We start from the raw sequence: 20360 nt of genomic DNA, 5'->3' as shown, positions 1-20360 counted from the left end.
AGAGCCCTGCCTGGGTCCTGTGATCTTACGATTCCCGTTTACACTGCTGATGCACAGCACAGCTCTGGAAAGCCAAGCTGGCCCTCCGTGAGCAAACGCTCCCCAACCTGGGGCCGAAGCGAGCATTAACATTGTTGCTGTCACCACGCAAAAGTGCCCCTGTTACAAACCCTACAGACCGAGCTGAGCACCAGCTGTCGGGGCTGCTGTGGACAGAGCGGGAAAGGCCAGTGTCCTCCCCAGCGGGCTCGCCCCGGCAGCCGCAGTCCCAGAACCGCCGGGAACCCGCCGGGACGTGCCCGCGCTGCCGCCGGGAGCATCCCATCCGCCGCCTACATTGCCCGGCAGCCCCGCAGCCCACGGGAAGTGTCGTCCTGCCGCATCCGGGGGCAGGATCCGGCGGAGCGTGTGCCGTGCCCGGTGTGGCGCTTGCGGTGGGTCGCGGCCGGGCCGGGAGCGGGGGTCGGGAGGCGGCGGTCGGCCGTGTCCCTCAAACTGAGGCGCTTCTCTCCCCGCAGGTGCGGCCATGGCGGACTCCACGCAGAACGGGCCCATGCCAGGCGGGGCCGGCGGCGGGGCCGTGGTAAGGAGTTCCCGGGCCTCAGGGTCCTGGGCCGGCCGCGGTGCTTTTCCAGCGGCCGGGGGGTTGGGTCCTGCTGGAATCGCAGCGTGGCATTGCCCGCCCGGGTGCGGGCAGGGGGAAGCAGCTCTCGCTTCCCGATTGAAAGCGTGCTGTTGGTGCGCCGCCGCTCCTGAAAATGTCTCAGTCGAAAGTAATTCGGTGTGGCAGCGTCTGTATTTCACAGAATCATAGAATATGCTGAATTGGAAGGGACCCATCACGATCATCGAGTGCAGCTCCTGGCCCTACACAGGACATCCCAATAGTCATACCATGTGCCTGAGAGCATTGTCCAAATGCTTCTACTACTCTGTCAGGCTTCGTGCTGTGACCAATTCCCTGGGGAGCCTGTTCCAGTGCTCAACCACCCTCTGGGTGAAAAAGCTTTCTGGGTGAAAAGTTTCTAACCTAAACCTCCCGACACAGCTTCATGCCATTTCTGTAGTTATATTGTGCAGGTAAGACACTAGATCATGATATGAAGATGCTTGCAGGTTAGTTAGTTTCTGGTCATTTCCATAGAGACACACTAGGAATATAGAGGAAAAGAGGAATCTCTAAAAGGTGGTTCAAATTTGGAAAAAAACCTTGAACTCTCAGATGCAAAGAAGCAGATGTTTTGACTCTGAGCCACATAATAGCCAAAAGCATGCTTTGTTTTGTTAGAGCCTTTCTGGTACTATGGATATATCAAGACTGAGAAGGGCTGTGGTTAAGAAGAGCTCAACAACAGGAGAAGTGCAAGATTCCTGTAAAAAGCTTTTGCTTTTTTGAGACCAAGAATATGTAGGCCAAAACGATGCCACTTTCCTTGTAATAATAAGCATATAGTTATGCTAACTTTACCTGACACTTTATTTTTTCCTCCTTGCTAAGAATTATGGAGATTCAGCCCAAGGTGTGTGCAGTGTATTCTAAAAGGAACCTTGAAGGAGTAGATGCAAAAATCAGGTCCGGAGACCTTATGTGGTAACAGTTGTGGAGCTGGCTGTTTAATCAGGTCAATTTGGATAGAAAAACTACTTTCACAGAAGTTCTTACCGCTGTATTTGGTTGTAGTGTACAAAGGAACTTCTTGGTTCTGAGGAAGCAGAGCTGTTTTTGATCTGGCAAGTAGCATCATATGAGTCAAGTATCACAGAACAAAAAGCAGCTTTCTACTTCAAGCTATAATTTGCTTATATTCAAGGTTGGAAGAAGATTTGCAATTTAATATAGCAGGGAAGAATGCTCATTTTATGCAAATATTAACATACCAACTTATGTTGGGGTTGGTTTTTTTTTTCCAATGTAGCAATTTCTGATGGCTAACAAGTTGGATACAGCAATGTGGATTTCCCGCTTGTTCACAGTTTACTGCTCAGCTTTATTTGTCCTGCCTCTTCTAGGGTATGTACTGTAATATTGTAAAATAGCATTAAAAATTTATGAACCAGAGTCCCTTTGCATAGAATTATTTTTCACATAAGGGTGAATTGCTGTTATTCAGGTTACTGGATGCTTTTTGTCAGAACAGCTTACAAATTTTAGATTGGTTTAAAACACTTTCAGAAGTGTTTGGAAAATGTGTTGAGCAACTGTAAAGTAGCAGTAAATGCATGATTGTGTGTGTAGTTATGCAGTAATATATTGAGTTGTTTTACTTTAGGCACCTGCAGTAAGTCAGTGTTACCAGTTTTTGAGTTGTATTTTGTAAATAGTGCTTCTGTACGATAATAGAAATACTCAGGTACTGTGCAGCTGTGATGCAATTCTCAAGGGTGGAAGAGTTCTGAGCTTGGTTCATATGGTAACATCTCCTCTGATGATTTGCAGGTTGCATGAAGCAGCAAGCTTTTATCAGCGTGCCTTGCTGGCAAATGCTCTTACTAGTGCCCTCCGACTGCATCAAAGGCTACCACACTTTCAGCTTAGCAGGGCATTTCTGGCCCAGGCTTTGCTGGAGGACAGCTGCCACTACCTGTTGTACTCCCTTATCTTTGTGAATTCCTACCCTGTTACAAGTATCCTTTACTTGTGTCATCCTGGTAAAGTTGGTAATTTTCATTTATTGCCAATACAGGGTTTATATATGACTTCTCACTGTAGCGGGACATACGTCATGTAGAGAGACAATTATTCAATGATAGCTTTCTCAAATAAGTTATTAAACTGATAAAGTCTGCAAAAAATACTTTCCCTGTGGCTTGTCAAAGGTGACATGTCAGAACTGCCTTTTGTTTATGCCACGCTATGTACGCTTCACATCTGACTCTTAAAAATCTCTCTGGCAGAGGAATGTCTATGTTCTTGCTCTATGAAATGTGAATGGCTGGCAACTGCATGTTCTTTGGTAAAGAAATTAATTTTGTAGCATCTTTTAATAAAAAAATGTTATGACTACGTGTACTTAATAGATTTTAAGTAGTAACCTCATGTGTGTCTTCCGTGCAGAAAGAATGCATTTCAGGAGAAATGCACTAGTGTGTATGGTGTATGGTGTATGTTATACTTTTGCATACTTGCAGACACCTATATTTTGAAGTTAATAAAAATGTATAGCAAAGAGGTGTAAGAAGCAAAGGGAAGAGCTATAAATATAGATATTAGACTTACACATATCTTCATCCAGTATAGGTCATTCCAGCCAACCTCTTGCAAAGAGCCACCAAGCTATGACTCGTGTAGTATAACATCATGGAGAAATGAAACGTATAATTTTCCTTATTGCTTATTTCAGTGAGTATTTTTCCAGTTCTGCTGTTCTCATTGCTTCATGCTGCCACATACACAAAGAAGGTTCTTGATGTAAGTATGATATGATGTATATTACGATTAATACTGTTGGTATTCTTGGGGTTTATAAACAGGTTTAAGTTGCAGCTACGGTTTGGTTTCTTTTGGCCGTGGTAGAGGAATTAGAGTGAATTTGTAGTGTGGAATGTCAGCACAGAGAATCTGAGAAGACTTTTTTGAGTTGGCTGGGTTTTGTGATTTGTTTTTGGTTTTTTTCCCCTTCTGTAATGACTCAATGATATGTTGGAGTTGACACTGATTATTTTTCTTCAAATGCTTTCCTTTGAAGGAAACAAAAGCTGTATAGCAGTTAAGTTGAAACATAAGACATGTCTTTTTCAAACTAAACCATTGTGTGTGAATTTTGTTGTTCTGTTTCAGTAGTAAGGTAACAAACTAGCAAGCAAAATACTTGCCAGTTGGACTTGCTGCTTAATGCACTGCCTTGTGCAACTTAATGTAACTCCAGTCTTTGGTGCTCCTAACTGGGCTATCTTGCTACCATGGGCACTTCCACCTAGTGGACAGAATAAAGCTTGTGGCTCTCTCTGTGCAGTTGAACCTAAAATGGGTGCATGAGGGGATTGCAACACCTGATATTTTTAATTGAACTCTTTGTAAATTATGGAGTTCCAAGCCTACGTTTTTCTTTGGGATATTAATCTCAATTCTGGTAAAGTCTTAAAATGCTGAAATGAGTTGTAAATGACAATTGTTTGTATTTTGACTTCTCTGTGCTAGTGAAGATAGGTGTAACTCATATTTTTTCTGTAAATCATTTTTTCTTCTTTAAAGGCACGAAGTTCAAATAGTTTGCCTTTTCTGAGAAATCTCTTAGAGAAACTGAATGCTAATCAACAGAATATTCTAAAATTCATTGCTTGCAATGAAATTTTCCTCATGCCAGCTACAGTTTTTATGCTCTTCAGGTAAGAACTACGATAAATATTTAAATAATTAGAAACTTGCTACACAAGATTACTTTTTGCAAGTGAGTTCTCTGGATCATAGTGCTCCAGTTGTATTGTTCTGGCTGACCAGGGCTTGAACTTCAAGTAAAATTTATTTGATTCTTAGGCTTCTTAAGTTGGTGCATCATGACATCAAAAAGCATTCACTATGACATAACTGGGCACAAAAAAACCCTCCTCTTTCATAGCGTGGGTGACATTGTTGAGTCGCATTGAAATTTTTTGGGCTCGCAACTTGCATTCACCTGCATTTCTATCAGTACATTGTTCAGTAAGTTTAATTTTGGTTAGTTTAATAGAATATTAAGATCTTCAGCTTCACTGAAATTAAGCTCTTGTTTTTGACAATTAGATTCCAGAAATTCAAGTGGCACGAAGTTTCCATATGCAAAAAGTGTGCAAGCAGTAGTAGGTTGTGTTCTCTCCTGTGTTACTTCTGAGCAGTGATCCTTGTGGGTTTTTTTATTCCATTTGGTTATGCCTGCTTTGCATCCTGTTGAATTAATTTTAGGGATCTTGAGCGTATGCATATTGGAATCCTACTGAAGTTGTATAGGTGACCTGCCAGTCACTGAAGTTTGGGTCATTGCCTTTTAATATTTGCAGGGAGAATATACCCTTTGTTCTGTATAAGTTGTAGCATAGTAAGAGCACTTGTCTTGAGTGGTCTCACGGTCAGCAGAAGAGAGGCTTTATCTTCTTGGAAGTTGACAGAATACATAATTTGTCTTTATCTCTTGATGTGTCAGCTGAGTGCTTCAGTACTTCATGTCTCAAGGATTCCATTTCATTTAAGGCCACTTACCAACTGTATCCACTCTGTATCCCGTATTGAAACTTCCAAGTGGTTTGAACTTCTCTTTGGGATAACTTCCTTTTTTTTTTTTCTTTTTTCTATCTATGGAAAATGTAGTATGTGAAATGTTGCTACTTGATATGTCATCTAGTAGATACTGAAGCTTAAAAAAGATCATGCCAAATTTGAAATCATATAATGTTTAAATGCAGCTATTGTGAGATTTTGTTCTTTAAATTGTTTTAGCATATTAAATTGCTTGTAAATAGTGTACAGGTTCAAGATTTCCTTGTTCTTTCCTCCCGTAGCTCACTTTCCTTTCGCTTTATATTTTTTTCTCCTGGGTAAAGATGTTGTTCATACTTGAAGGAGTTCTTGCTGGAACTGTGATGTTCAGCTTCAAATAGAACTTCTAAAGGCTGTGTTTTTCAAAGTCGATTCTGACACTAAAACTTATGGCATTTCTGTGCTTGGCTGTGTATGATTTGTATGCTACACTTTCACTACTTTATAGCACCGTCATGTGTAACAGCAACTTTGTAAAATATCAAAACCTAATTTCAGTGTAACTGAAATAACTGGATATCAGCTTTGCACATCTGAATACATCTATAATTGTCTCCAGTGTATTCTGACAAGTTTTGCAAAAGATACTAGAAGTATGGTCCAGATAGTCAAAGTGCTGCGAGTCCAGTTACTCACTGTAACTGCACTACTTATCTCAGCCAGTTTCCCTGCTTGACCAACAAGCTTTTTCTTGATACTGAGCATCTGTCACCATCATTTCTGTGATTCTTCGCACACCACCAGAAATGGCACATATAAAAAAACTTCATAAATATAAAATAAATATAAAACCAGCACTTCTTTAAGTGCTTGATTGAGCAGTTTTATTCTATAATGTAAGTTTCTGCATTTAAAAGTGTATGGTTATGTACTTTTTCTTGTCAGATCTAGATTTTCTGAACCAGTGTGACCCAAATCTAGCTCTTTTTTGAACCCAAGTAGTTTGCTTGCTTTTGTTAGGAAAAATCCTGATTTTGGTGTTTGTTTTTTTTTTTTTGTCACTGCTAAGCTCTACTGAACTATTCTCTTTCAGTGGACAAGGGAGCCTGCTCCAGCCATTCATTTACTATAGGTTTCTTACGTTACGCTACTCTTCTCGGCGAAATCCGTACTGTCGGTAAGTACTAAATTGATTCTGGAAGTTAGTGTTTAACTGTGTAGTGCTCAGGCATTTGGAAACTTTTTGTTCTAAAATGAATGCATAACTCATAGTACTAAATCTGCAGATGGTAATTTTAGGATGCAAAATACACCTGGATGCTGGTTCAAGGTTATATTTATTTCGTGTAACTGATCAGAAATGTACCAATGTTCTTGAATGGGAGCTTTGAGAACATGCTTGTGTAATTAAAACTACACCTTGGGAGAATAAAGTCTTTCTTATCAGAAAGATATCCTTATTATCCTTATTTTTAGATTTTCAGGTATATCTGAGGCTAAGTCTGTATATGAATAGGCACTTAAGAACTTGTGTAATATTGACAGAAAAAAAATCTGTAGTTAAATATGCTCATTACCTCCTTTAGTTAAATTCACAAATCAGGTTAATTATATTTGAAATAGAATTTATTGATTTTGAAAGTTGGTCAAGCCAATATTGCTTTAGACTTTGAAACCATAAATATTTCTATGAGGATTTTCTCAGGTTAGTGCTTTCTTAGTTTTGTAAGACAAGCATTGCAAAATGTAAGATTTTTGTTAACATACCCTCCAGTCTAATCATTACTCGATTAGAAAATGGTTTGCTAAAGTGCCAAGGAAGTGGCTTTGGCTGCTGTGATATGTGAAGACAAGTCTGAGAATCATAACCTTAATCGCCTCCTGTTTCCTACCATTTTGTAAGAAATTAATTGTTCCATCCTGGTACATATATTTATTTTTTTTTAACAACAACAACAAAATCTATGAAATTGGTTTAGTATCTAAAAATAATCTAAGCTGTGCAATAGTAAAACTGACTTTCAATAGAACTAGTTTATCCAAAATGTTCTGCTGGCATTTTTGTAGTTTTAAGGGAAACTGGTGATCTGGGTTTTATTTCTTATGTCTGTCTTCTAATAGTTGCTTCTAGAGTGCACTGTTATTGCATATTGGCAAGAAAGAGCACACATACACAGTTGCCTGCCAACTCCTTACACTAATTGTGATACAGCATTATTCTTTCCTCCTCTTTTTTTTCAATAGTGTCTTTTTGTTTTGGCTTTAAGGTGGAATTTTTCTGCTGTCTTTAGTTCAGCAGCTTCCAGCCAGGGATGGATATAAAGTTAATTAAAATGTTAATGTTTAAAAGCCAAGAATTCTGAAGCTCTTGCAAGATACTGCAATACTGAGTTGGTCCAAAGAACTTGTTAGCTAGAGTGTGTATGTGTGTGATGTTAAGGAAAGAAGTGAATGAAAAAGACAGATCTAGATAACACTTCTGATAAATGCTGTAGCATTTTAAAACTCTCTTTAAATCTGATTTTTTCAGGACTCTCTTCACTGAGCTCAGGATTGTTGTTGAACACTTAATAATGAAGCCCTCGTGCCCTGTTTTTGTAAGAAGACTATGCCTCAGCAGCATTTCCTTTATAAGCAGATTGGCACCAACTGTTGCATAGCCAAATTTCAGGCACTCGTGTTTTGTGAACATTATGAGCAGCTGGCACTTCTGCTGATGATTAGAAATTTCTGATTTTACACTGATCTCACTCCAGGCTGTATAAAAATATGTATATGCTTTTCTTGGAGATAATATGAAATTTAGCATATCAAAACCAAATAATGTAAACTTAAAGTTACTGTACTGTATTGTTAATTGGTGAAAAAAATTAGCTGCATCCTTTCTAAAACATACCCAATCATACAGGGTTTTGTTTGTTTTTGGTTTTTTTTTGAATCAAGGATTGTTTGAGATTGATTAAAACTATAAGAGGTCTATGCTCCCTTGGTTTATGTTAGTTGGAACTATAGCTACTGTAGGATATCTCCAGTGGATAGCAGTTGGTACACATACCTATGCAGTACACTTTGGACAGTATTCTTCTGCTTACTACATGTATCTGTAGAACTATTTTGTCCAATTTACTATACTCAATGTAGAGATATGGCCCACTTGGAAGTTAACACAAGGGATTAAAATCTATCAAGCTGACACAGATAACACCTTTTCTGAAGGAGAGGTTATTTTTATTATACTACTTAAAAAGAACTCTTCCAAGTTCCTACCTTGTGACGTAGTCTTACATTACATGGTTGGAAGAAATATCAAGACTCTGATCACAGAAAACTCTGCAGTTTTCTTGTCATAACAAGATGTTTTACCACGCCAAACTGCTGACCTGTAGGCTTTTCAGCCAAAGATGTAACTTTTAACCATGTCTCAAATGAACTAATCAATGTAAATGAAGTAACTTTTGCAGACTCATTGGAGATTTGTTTATATGTCCACAAAAATTTGAGACTGCAGTAATTCAAGCATGTTAGCTTTTTAGAAAATTACTCTGTAGCTAGATCTATATAAATTGTTATTCCAGTTTCTGAGAGTCTCATTGTGATCGGAAATTTGCATAAAGGATTGAACCTGTTTAGGCAGCTTCTGAAACAAATGGGTGTAGGATTTCTTGGCATAAATCCATCTGATGACTGACCTGAAGCCATGTCATGACTACAGAAGTGAATATTAATTTGAGTGAATATTAAATTGAGTGCTGATTATGTATTCACCCAGCAGCTGACAGGTAGGTCGTGGAAAAATAATGTTATCTGTGTAACAAAACTTCTTTCCATAAATTCAAGGCAAAATATTTGCCTGATCTTCTGTAGTTAATGTTAGTATTCTAATTGCATAAAATTAAAGGGCCTTTTGTAAACTTCTATAGCACTGAACTTAACTATTCTTCCATGGTCAGAGAAATCTTATGTGAAACTTTTTCAAAAACAGTCTTTGAGTATTTTCCTGTAACTATTGAGTTATCTTGTTTGTGATGTGGATATCATTCAGACTTTTCAGTTGTATTAGTTTGTTAGATCAGAGCCATGTATTTATAAATTTATTTCATTTTTTTGCTCAACCTCTTGGTATTGATTATCCAGTTGCTAACTGAATATGATATTCTTTGACTACTTGTCTTGCTCTCTGAACATGATTAGCTGTTTATAGAACACTTGCACACTGCAGAAGCAACTGCATGCAGTAATGCTCTACAGCTGCTAAAGACTTGCAATGAGTTTCATTATATGTATATCCTGTAATCCTGAGGATTTTATAAAAACTAAAATTTCTACTGCAATAAAATGAGTGTTAAATGTAACTTGCTAGGCTCTTCAAGCTTATTTTCTCTCTAACAGAACATACTGATGCTTGAACCTGGAAGTTGAGCAGAATGCTTTCCTGTGTGTATGTGTGCATGTTCCTATATTCCCACTGCTGCTTTTGAATTGGGATATAATGTCTTGTGCATTTCTAAATTATCTTATAGGGAATTTTTGCCTTCTAAAATGCAAAAATGTATGACCCTTTCCTTCAAAATCTAACCCTAAAATAAGCACTGCAACAATGGTATCTAATCAGAGCAAAAAATCTAGACCTACTTATTACTGTTTCAGTTCCTCTGCACAGTCCTAGACCCTGTTTCATGTTACATGATGTGTTTTTTGAGTAGAGACCTCAGACTCTCTTCAGCTCTTTGGACCAATGTGATTTAAAGATTTTAATTCGGTCATCTAAGTTGGTCCCCCATGCTGGGAGTGGAAGGTAAATAAATCTGTAGTTAATGTAAGCAGAATAACATGTTACTTCTGAGCAAATTTTTGTGGTCGGACTGCAGTTACAGGTGCAGTCTACTGTTCCTTAATTATATGATGTTATTAAATTAGAGATGAGTCTAAACTGGATCTGATATATTGCAGCTGTAACTGAAGGATGCTAAGTCTTGAGATCCAACTCTAGGAATGGATGAGAAAGATTAAAAGGAGTAAGTGAATGACAATGAGCAAGTTGAGAGTTGGAAGACAGTGCCATGAAGTAGAACTTAAATGTGGATACTGAATTTCTTGTTAACTCTTTCCATTAACTCTTAAAAATGGACTCCTTAAAGAGGAGGAAGATGTTTCATAAATGGGATTTGATTTGATATGATTTGGCTAGTATATTTGTGGTTTTGCAAGGATTTGCTTGACAAATGAGCAACTTGTAGCCTGGGAAAACTTATCTTCTCTGACGTGCCAGGAAAACATGGAACAATGTTATAAGAATAATGTTCAAACTAAATAAATAGGGCAACTGACCTGTACTCTGCATCAGCTTTGATTTTTACTGCAGCCTTTTGGCTGCCTAAGAGATAACCGTGCATTTCCTCAATACTGGCAAAAACATTCTGTCCTTGTGCCTGCTTACTTGCCATGGTTTGTGATTGCTTCTACACTAATGATTAAATTAGATATGAATTGCTGGTTGTATCCTAGCTGTGATACAGAGGCTGTGACAGAAGTCTATGATTGCAGAGAAATTTTGCAACTGACCATAAAATGCCTGTCAACCCCAAATGTGAAGCAGAAGAGTTTTTATTTTACTGAAAGGTTACCTACCTAGTGTTAGGTAACTGTTTCCACTGGTATAAATCACACTGGTCATTGCTTTTTGTCATCTCAGCTTTCATAAGATAAGTGCTGTTGCATAGATTCTGTGAGTAGACCCACCCCTTGCTCTGCACAAACAAGTAGAAGTGACACTCCAGCATAACAGTTTCTGTTGTCACCTGTAGGTAAATAAAGTATCAAGAGCCAATGGAGACTTTTGGAATACCTAATGCCAGCTGGGATTTCTTACACACCAAGTAACTCACCAATACATCCATCCTTTCCTTTATCGCCTTTTATTTAATTGTATACTTTTATTGTAATTTCTGTGCTGTCAGTTTTATATTTTGCTCCCTTCTTTGATGGATGCTTAAGGTGAGCAATATCTGTTAATATTTTAAGTTGCATGTTTTAGGGATTTAAAAAAAAAAATCCATTACAATCGTGAGCCATTATTTCTTCCAACAGTTTTTGAGCTGCTAACTATATATGTTATAGTACTGTCCAAACAAATAACGTGTCTGGTTATTTTGTACAGTCTGTGTTGGACTGTTTCTTTGTTAGGCACCTGTAGTGTAACATTTGCTGTACAGATCCCATGGTTATTAAGGAAGTATAGTTCTTGTCCATTTTACAGACAGGAATGGAGACATGGAAGAAAAGAGCACTTTCCTGAGGGGGTGTAAGAGCTCTGGCAGAGCAGGAAATAGGACAAAGAGAGTTGGACAAGTGCCCAGAGGAAACTGATTTGTTTCTATACCACACATGACTTGTTGGTCCTGCTCCCAAAATTATACCAATTATGCTGGCTTAAAAAAGTACTGTACCTTACGGTGCTCAGATTAAGGGCAGAAAAGACTTTGAACTAGACAGCATGCCCTGTTAAAGCAGTATCAAAAACTGATTTCCACATGCAAGAGCTAGGTATGGTCCCTTGTATCATCATCTCTGCACTGATGAAAAATAATACAACAGAACAAGATGGCAAGCACTTAATGTGCTAGATGGTAGTAGGGTATGCTAATCTTATAACTGTCTATAATTTTTAATTGCTGCAGTGCATCTATTATGTTTAAACTGTATATACTGAAATTGGCTAGTGTATCATTGTATTGTAACTTCTATTGTGCTGTAATTTTCTTAAAGTCACAGGAGCAGTCAGGCCTCGCTGTTTTAAATCACCTTTTAAGGACAGAACCTTAAGCAATCCTTTATTTCAAAGATGCATTATCAGTATGGATAATGTAATAGAATTTAATCTTAAATGTGGATTCAAAAATCTTTCTCATAAAATGTCAGCATTACTTACTAACTTCTCTGCGGAAGCTAGCTCTGTGATAATAGCAGATGTTGTGCAGGTAAGGGAGTTTCATTGTTTAGTTCTGTGCCATCCAGATGGTATAAACTTTTAAAATTAATTGAAAAATTCATCTTTTACTTGTATTCAAGGACTGAGGCACAAAATTCTAATGTAAGGGCTCAGAGGGGAAATACAGTTCTCCTGCATATTTGGAAAAATGTGAAGCCCTTTCAAGAAAATCTAATAAACATAATAATCGCAGGCTGCTGACACTAAGGAAAAAGCACCTCATTCGCTCTTTCTTTTATGCAGTGATTTACTGGTCCCTACTGATTTTCAAATTGGATCACTGCAGTAAATTATCCATACCAGTACCTGTGAAAGAAAGCACTGGGATCCATATTTGTTCAGTGCTGTGCTTAAATCAGCAAGAATGATAAATTTGATGATATGAAATTGAAAATATCAAGGGCTTTTCTCAGTGAATGAGCAAGTATCTCCATTTGTAATTTATTGTGACCCTTTTTCACTGTATGTGCTTTGTATGTCAAATATTTATTTTGAAACAAATTAAATTGTTTTCTGTATTGATACGGCTATGGTTTTGTTCTTGAAATCAGATTGTATATATTTTTCTGAATTTTAAGTATTATCAGTGTTGTGTTGCAAAACAGCACTTGTTTAAGTTCAAATCTGTGAGTGACTTTTTACTGACCAACAGCTTTTTCTGTTAAATGTTGTAGGTGCATGTTGGGTGTTGGGTTTGATTTTCTGTATGTGTGTTTATGTTTAGAATAGAGTAGGATGCAGTGAGCCATTGCGGCATCTCATTTGCTTTTTCTAGAGAAACAGGAAGATTAATGTGTATGTCAACCCCCAAAAAAAGCTGATCCCTGTCTTTAAGTCATTTGAACTATTCTACTTTACACCTGGCATAGTTAACCCCAACTTCTGTGGGAAAAAATCTACCTATGTGCCCAGTTCACTGCCATATTTTCAGTGCAGGTGTTAATAGAGAAAGTTGTACACCTGTGTTTTGGCAGAAGTCCTGTCCTTTTAATTTTAAAATAGGTTATTTTGTGTCTGATTACATCCCACTACCTAAGTGCCACTGCTGAACTGAAAATGAGTTGTGGCTAGTGCTTTTTTACTTGGAATTTATATCAGTATAATAATAATTTGTTTTGCAACTTTTAAGCAAAATTGTGAACCGGTGTGATTAATAATGTGACCCTATGTTACCCTCTTCTTGTGGGCTAGGCTTAGCTCATTTGTGATGGCACATTTATTAGTGGACTTCTGTTCAACCCCGGTGCCAATGAGCTGGGCTTTATTCTACCACAGCTGGCTACGTCCATACAGCTGTGGTTTTGTAAAAACAGTAGTGTGAATTGTATTTTAAGGAGCCATGAAAGACTTTGCTCTTCATTTAAGATAATTTAAGTTCATGTCTATAACAGTTTCCATGTGTCTGACCATGATATCTTGCTTTGAGGTGAGTGAAGTTCTACAACAGTCCAGACTCCTGCCTTGGGTGAGGAAACTGGTTTCCTTGAACAAGTGCTGATCATGGTATTTTCATTTGCTGTATGTGTTCCTATGAATATTCACTCATGATCCTTTGCTAATGGGGAGAGGAAGAGTATGTTAGATGAAGACAGTGCATCAGTTAGTTGAGATATTGCACAGGAAAATTAAGCTGAAAATCAGAAATTAAAAAAGGTGCAGGACTAGATTATCTGCAAGGGCTAAAGCAAAGTCAGCTATAGTTTTCACACAGGTAGGAATGCAATAGAAAGAGAAGGAAGAAGAATGGGGATAAAAATAATGAGAACGCAGAAAAGTTTATCTCTGTGATAAAAAGAGGTCTGGAAATCCTACTGGGTATTCTGTTGCTTTCACAAACCCCAGTTCACCATTCATGGTTTCATGCAGTCAGAATCCTCTGGATAGTACTTAAGTTTTCAAGCTGTAAATTATTTCGAATTTATTCTCTATTAAAATACTGCTGGAATAGCATGTTCAGATGCTGCTACATTGTACACAAACTGACAGGCTAATCTTGGTTTCCTTAAAATGGAAAATAGCTGCAGTGGAATTATGTTTGAAGCTCCTATAGTGGAAAAGTAAAGAAATAAATGCTCTGGTCTATATTATTACTGGGCTTCTTGGCTTTTTTTTTTCATTTCTCTTTCCGTGTTGCTTTGCTATGTTTTTTTCTTGGCAATCTGGTAGAAGATTTCGTATGTGAAACTGCATGGGGTTTTGTCCTACTCTGTGTTTGCATAGAACATGATATTTGTAATGTAGTATTTTAACATTTTTTGATTTACTTTTTTTTCAGTCTAGAAAATCCGAACAGTGTTTTGAGATGACAGATGTTTCCTATTACAATCCCTTTCAACATACTTCCTGCTGTAGCAACTTCAGTTAGGTTCTGACTAAATTGTGAATCCTTTCAGTGATAAAGTTTAAATCAAAGCCATTAATGACAGCTTTTTTGTAATAGCAGATGGAAATCTAGGATTGACTTTCTGAATTTTCATGTCCACTAGAATTTTCAGTTGTGTAACTCTATAATACAGAGAAATATTGAAATCTTAGAAAATTATAGTTATAGCATCAAGCATTAGTTCAGTGTGCATGTGTTTGAGCATCCAGTGGTTCTATTTCTAATTATCTCACATTTTTTAACATCACTGTGAGGCAGAGGTAAGATGTTTAGTTGCATCAATGTGTATGTATGCTTACAGCAGTGGATAAATGAGTAAATTAAACACAATATTATGAGGGTTTTTTTCCTATTTGGATATACACTTTGCACTTTATGATGAAAAAGCCTCTTCCTGCCCTCTGTCAGCCTTTTCTCTTTGCAGTGTTACACATTTATAATGGAAATAGTTTTGAAAGAAGATTCTTGCACTGCACAGATCTTTCTAATATCCTGCCTTTATGCACTTTAAAAGTACTGATCAAGCTTATTTAACATTCTTGTAATTCTTATTTTTTCTTATAAGCAAAAGAATCAAGCTGCTTTTAAGCTGGTCCTTTCTTTGTTCATGTAAGGGATTATAGGACGGGTGGAGTAGCAGGAGACTGGACCTGATGATGCAAGAAGCTTCTTCCAGTCCTGCATTCTTATGCATGTCTGCATATTACTGTAGAGAATAAGAGTAGTTTTTTTGGTATATTATGTACCTAGTATTGTTTTTAAGAATTTTAAACTAGCTTTCTGCTTTAGGATGAAGGTAAGCACTGCTAACCTTAAGAATACTTTTTCCTTACTCAGTGGGGGGAAATTTTATTTTATATGATTTGGCCATTTGAAATGAAATTGAATTCTTCCTTCTTGTGCTAATTTTATTCCAAACCACTGACCTCTAGTGGCTGGTTTGCAACTACGAAGCTAAACATTTTAGTAATGTAATATGCTCCTCATGAGTCTATGGCTACAGGAGAGTCATTTTCCATTTCATTTTTCCAGCAGAATAATGCTTCTTCATGTTTTATTTTCCTTTGGCACTCAGTAGCTGCTGCTGCTGCTGGGTTGAGTACTGCTGCACCCAGTTCAAGAAACTGCATGTGACTGCTGGTTTTCAGGTAAACGAACTGCATGTGAATAACTGCAAACACTTATCCATGTGCTGGAAATCAAAATATTTAGTTTTAGTTTATGTAGATCTTTGATCCAGTGACCATGAAATAACTTTACAGACATACGTGACTCAGAGTGGTGTTATGCAAACTTCTGTAGATTCACCAGTCTATGCTTTGGAAGAGTCATTCCCCTCATGCTCCTGCTGTTTGGGATCACTGGACACTTTATGTATTCATACTTTTTTTGAACTATCTGTATATAGCTGCTTGGTGTTAACTATATATATGTAGTATCATAAAAAGTACAAAAATAACGTCTTTCCCTTTTCCCTTCTCCATTTTTTGTCCCTTGCTATGCTGCATGAGAGATACACAAGGCAGGATACGATGGGAATCCTGAAGAGTAATTTAAACGATATTAAGTCATTACCATCAGCTCTTGCTGTGGATCTGGGGACATTTCAAGTCTCCTCCGCTGTATGAACCTGAAATATTTAATGAATTTCAGATTAAAAAATATTCAAATTGGTTTTATATTACTTCATTTTTCATATAAGGAACACTAAAATTCTTCACTGCTTATTAGCCTTCACATATCACAGATTTCTTGCTAGGCAGTAATATTGGAGAATTTCATCATGATGGACTGTTTCTCATCAGCTCGAGAAATCCAGCCAGTTACTTAGTTATTTTAAATAAACAGGAACTAGGAAAAAAGTTTCCAAAGGTCTATATTTCAATCCAGTCACCTCTCTTTCTTGATCTGCAAGCAGTTATATGTAAACTTTTCAAGTGTCTCCATAAAACAGGTTCTAAATCTTAAAAGGTTGTTACCACAGTCCTTGTTCTTCCTGAAGACCTGGTAAGGCAACTTAAACTTATAATTTTTTATAGGCAAGGTAATATGCTGTATACAACAAGTTTCTAGAGTTTTTGCAAAAGGAGGCTTGAGGAAATGACTGATATTGTAGCCAGCCTCCTTCCTCGTATGAGCAATATACACAGATCTTCATGCAATTGGTATATGAGCAACCTCTGTCCCCTAGACAGAGGTTCAGATGGCACAAAAGCCCATGTACAAGCATGGTATATAGACATAGTACTTTTTTATCAGTTCAGCATTTAGCAACTTGAACGGGAATGAGATTTTGCATTTTTTTTTAACTGGCTTGATTTTATGAAATAGGAGCTTAAAATAGCCATTGAATAACCATTATTCAAAATTAAACCTTAGGATGCAATTGCAACTATATTGAATGAAAACAAGATCTCACCAATTTGCTTGGGCTGTACATAGTAGTCCTTGCCACAGGCAAGAAGTTGTTAAATGTAGTTTGTATGTGCCAAAATACCCTATCATTTAGAGAGTTTCTCTATTCATTGCTAGTGATTGATAACTAATGGTTAAGATGCTCATAATTAAGGTTGATATTTTTTTCTTAGGAGGCTGCGGCTGCATGCCACGAGTCTTGATAATTCGTTATCAATTGCTTTATGTACTTGGCTATCCCATGCAGAACAGTCTGTTCTGCATGGGATAGCTCTTTTGCCTGTTTCTTGTTTCCATCAGTTTTCAGTGTTTGTCAATATAAAGGGTCACACAGAACAGTTGATCGTGTAAATCCCAATTGACCACCACACTGTTAGTGTCTATTAATCTATCTGTGGCATTTCAGTTTTATTATTTTTCTTCCTGTTTCATATTTACCCCAACAAAATCAGGCAAGGCAAATTCAGTTATTCTGGTGGATAAAAGAATATGAAATAGTAGTTCCATTTGGTTTTAGAGAGGAAACGATAAACCTAAAGCTAGCATCTCTTCTAGAGTATAGCAGAAACAGGAACTGCAAATCAAGAATTTTTATCTTCTTTAAAACATCTTTATGTGGGGAAAAAAATAGTGAACTCTTACCCTCACGTTTTTTCTTTTTTTTTTTTTTTTTTTTGCAGTTAGGCTCTTGCCAAAATAACAAGAGGCCAGCAAAACATATATCAACTGCATGTTAGACTCCCAACTAAAAGAGGTGAATTCACCTCACCTGTGCTACTTTACAACTTTCAGTCTATTTAGTATTTAACTCCATTGCTGTACATCTGGTACTTAATGATACAGCATCTGTTGCAATACTCCTGATTCATTTGGTATGGCTGCAATTGGACTACTGGGAAGATGGGTGTTAATTATTTCATGCAAGTATTTTACTTCGATCTGCCTCCACTGGGCTTCTAGGAAAACTTGCATTGGCAATGTTACTCAGTAGCCGGGTGGTAAAGATGTGCCAGCAAACCTTGTTCAAAATTTAATTGGGTGTGTTAACAGCGGGTGCCATTATAACTCTTCTCAGCGAGAGGAAGCTTTGTGGATTATCAGGTACATTAATTATCCAAATTCCCTGCCAAGCTAACTTCTGGTTAGCTCCCACGTTCCTCCCAGGGTGCAAATGAAGACAAGGAAGCCTGAGACATTTTCTCAGCATCATGTAAACTAGTATCGAAGCTATTCTGAAAAAAACTTCTATAAAAAAGTGTAATTTGATGCCAGCAGGACTGATTCCAGGCACGGTCCTGAGCCAGGCTGTAGGTGAGCAGGGCAGGAGGAGGTGTCACAGCTGTGCACAGGCAGCCCTTACAACCCTCGAGTGCAGGATCAGCCACAGGGCACTCTCCCTGGAGAAAGACATCGTTTTTAATCAGATCTTGTTTTATCAGCACTGATCCAGGAAGTGCGTTTTAATGGAGGGCTTAAGCTAGGATTTCATTTTCACATAGAAATCACGCAAACAAGTTTAGCATACGTGGTTTAATGTTATCTATGTTCAGAGAAGGGCAATGAAGCTGGTGAAGGGTGTGGAACACAAGTCTTATGAGGAGCAGCTGAGGGAGCTGGGGTTGTTTAGGCTGGAGAAAAGGAGGCTCAGGAGGGACTTTATCTACAGAAAGGAGGTTGTAGCCAGGTGGGGGTCGCTCTTTTCTCCCAGGTAACAAGTCACAGGACGAGAGGACATAGTCTTAAGCTGTGCCAGGGGAGGCTTAGGTTGGACATTAGGAAGAATTTCTTCACAGAAGGGATGATTAGACATTGGAATGAGCTCCCCAGGGAGATGGTGGAGTCACGGTCCACGGAGATGTTTAAGGAAAGACTAGACATAGCACTTTAGTGCCATGGTCTTGTTGAATCAACTAATTGATTCTGTGATCCTATAAAACCCCACTGTCTTACGTGTTTTTAGCTGTGCTAACAGACTTAGAACGTAATGTATGTTACGCATACCCGTACGCGTTATCCCTCTACCAGCAGCAGTAAATGAGTAGTTCCTGAGCAGGAGCTTCTCCCGAGGAGGCGGGGGCGCGGTCGGGGCCGAGTTCCCACAGCCCGCCCGGCGGAGCCGCCGCTCCCCGGGGTCAGGCGCGGGGGGCGGGGCGGGTGAGTCAGCGGCGGCGGCGGGGGATCCCGCCCGCCCGGGCCCCGCAGTTCCCCCGGACATCCGGGTCCGCGGCGCCGCCCACCGCCGGCCTCCGGCTACCACCGCCGCCCGGGGCCAGCGGGGCTCCGCCGCCGCCGCGCCGGCCTTGTCCCATGCGCATCGCCGCCCGCCCGCCGGCCGCTGCCGAGCGGCCGCCGCCATGATGCCAGCCCTGGCCGCCCAGCGGCGGGGCTGCCGCGGCCTTTACCGCCTGTACCTGCGGTGCCAGGCGGCGCCGCGGCCCCGCGCCTGCCACGGTGAGTCCCGCGGGGAGCCCCCGGCCCGCCGCACCGCCCCGGCCGGGGCTCGCAGGGAGCTGTGATGGAGCTACGCTCTCGCCTGGGGCACGGCGAGTGCCGGCATTCCTCCCGAGGCAGCGGCGCTGCTCCCGGCTGCGGGCACCGGCGGGCCGGGAGCGCTGGCTGCGTTCTGCGAATCGGCTTTAAAAAGAAGGGAAAACGTCCAAATTTTTGGACAACAGGAAGGAAAACGCCTAAGTTTTTGATGCGAGCGCAGGGCCGGGCCCCGGGTGTCGTCGGCCGGGCCGTGGCAGCCCCGTCTGACGCAAGGCGGGCGCGTCATGCCCGTGTTGGGGCCGAAGTTTGCAGGAATTACATAAAATGAAGCGCGGCCTGACAGGGTTTGTGTTGGTATGAGGAGCGAGACCCGGCTTTTCCTTTAGACTACAGATCTCGTGACATTTGAATTCTCACCAGTTTTGTCCCTCTTCCTGTAGCCACTGACCGCTGAATTGCAGCAAATACCCGTTAACGGTTTCGTGCGTGTGTGGATGAGTAAGAAAAACGTCCTTTAAACGTGCTGATGAAGTTTACCCTTTTCAACTGCTGCAGTAACACCAAAGCTTAGGAAACAACACTGCTCATCTTGTGCCATATATTTATTGTAGTGCTTTATAAATTCGTAGCCAGTAAGCTGATCCATTGAGCTATGTTGAGTTGAGTATTCAGGGCTTTTGTCCCATTTGCGTCAACTGTTAGTCAGTAAGAGCTTATCTGCCCTTTTTGGTGAAATTGTTCCTTCAGTAAGGGTCAGGTCAGTGCATGCACACGTGCAGGTGCCTTGGTACTGCAGAAGGCTAAAACAAAAGGAAAGCTTTTGAGACTTTTACAGAATAAACACTTCTATAAAATATTACCTTTTTTGTGAGCAGTGTGTTATTCGTATATGAGTGGTCATACTTTGCGTGACT

At 39.5% G+C, this 20360-nt stretch overlaps 2 protein-coding genes and 1 long non-coding RNA gene across 5 annotated transcripts in view; 2 read left to right on the top strand and 1 right to left on the bottom strand.

Annotated features, from left to right (window-relative positions):
* The first annotated feature begins 340 nt into the window (after positions 1-340).
* Positions 341-12678, top strand: TMEM33 (transmembrane protein 33). Its single transcript, XM_027731606.2, has 8 exons — positions 341-434; positions 519-583; positions 1917-2011; positions 2438-2625; positions 3342-3409; positions 4193-4326; positions 6264-6347; positions 7701-12678. The coding sequence occupies exons 2-8, from the start codon at positions 527-529 to the stop codon at positions 7828-7830; spliced, it is 756 nt and encodes a 251-aa protein (XP_027587407.1). The 5' UTR covers positions 341-434; positions 519-526; the 3' UTR covers positions 7831-12678.
* Positions 12679-15431: 2753 nt separating this feature from the next.
* On the bottom strand, positions 15432-19929 carry LOC113993452. 2 transcript variants are annotated; one of them, XR_005564936.1, is made up of 2 exons: positions 19864-19929; positions 15432-16171 (listed from the first exon to the last, which is right to left on the bottom strand). It is a non-coding gene; the product is annotated as an uncharacterized LOC113993452 (long non-coding RNA). The 2 variants fall into 2 exon arrangements; XR_005564935.1 differs by lacking the exon at positions 19864-19929 and adding an exon at positions 18958-19123.
* Positions 19220-20360, top strand: part of SLC30A9 (solute carrier family 30 member 9) — a 40857-nt gene continuing 39716 nt past the window's right edge. The window contains exon 1 of one of the 2 annotated variants that reach the window (XM_027731600.2): positions 19220-19407. In XM_027731600.2, coding sequence (XP_027587401.1) covers positions 19311-19407 — 97 coding nt within the window. In that variant the 5' untranslated portion in view covers positions 19220-19310. Of the gene's footprint in view, positions 19408-20023; positions 20106-20360 lie in introns of those variants that run through there. The other variant, XM_027731601.2, reaches the window with a different exon arrangement.

This window comes from Pipra filicauda, unplaced genomic scaffold (assembly GCF_003945595.2).
Source record: "Pipra filicauda isolate LSUMZ 115617 unplaced genomic scaffold, ASM394559v2 scaffold38_size3968069_pilon, whole genome shotgun sequence".
Lineage (NCBI taxonomy): Eukaryota > Metazoa > Chordata > Aves > Passeriformes > Pipridae > Pipra > Pipra filicauda.
The sequence above is the reverse complement of the archived record's forward strand: the minus strand, read 5'-3'. Positions and strand labels throughout refer to the sequence as shown.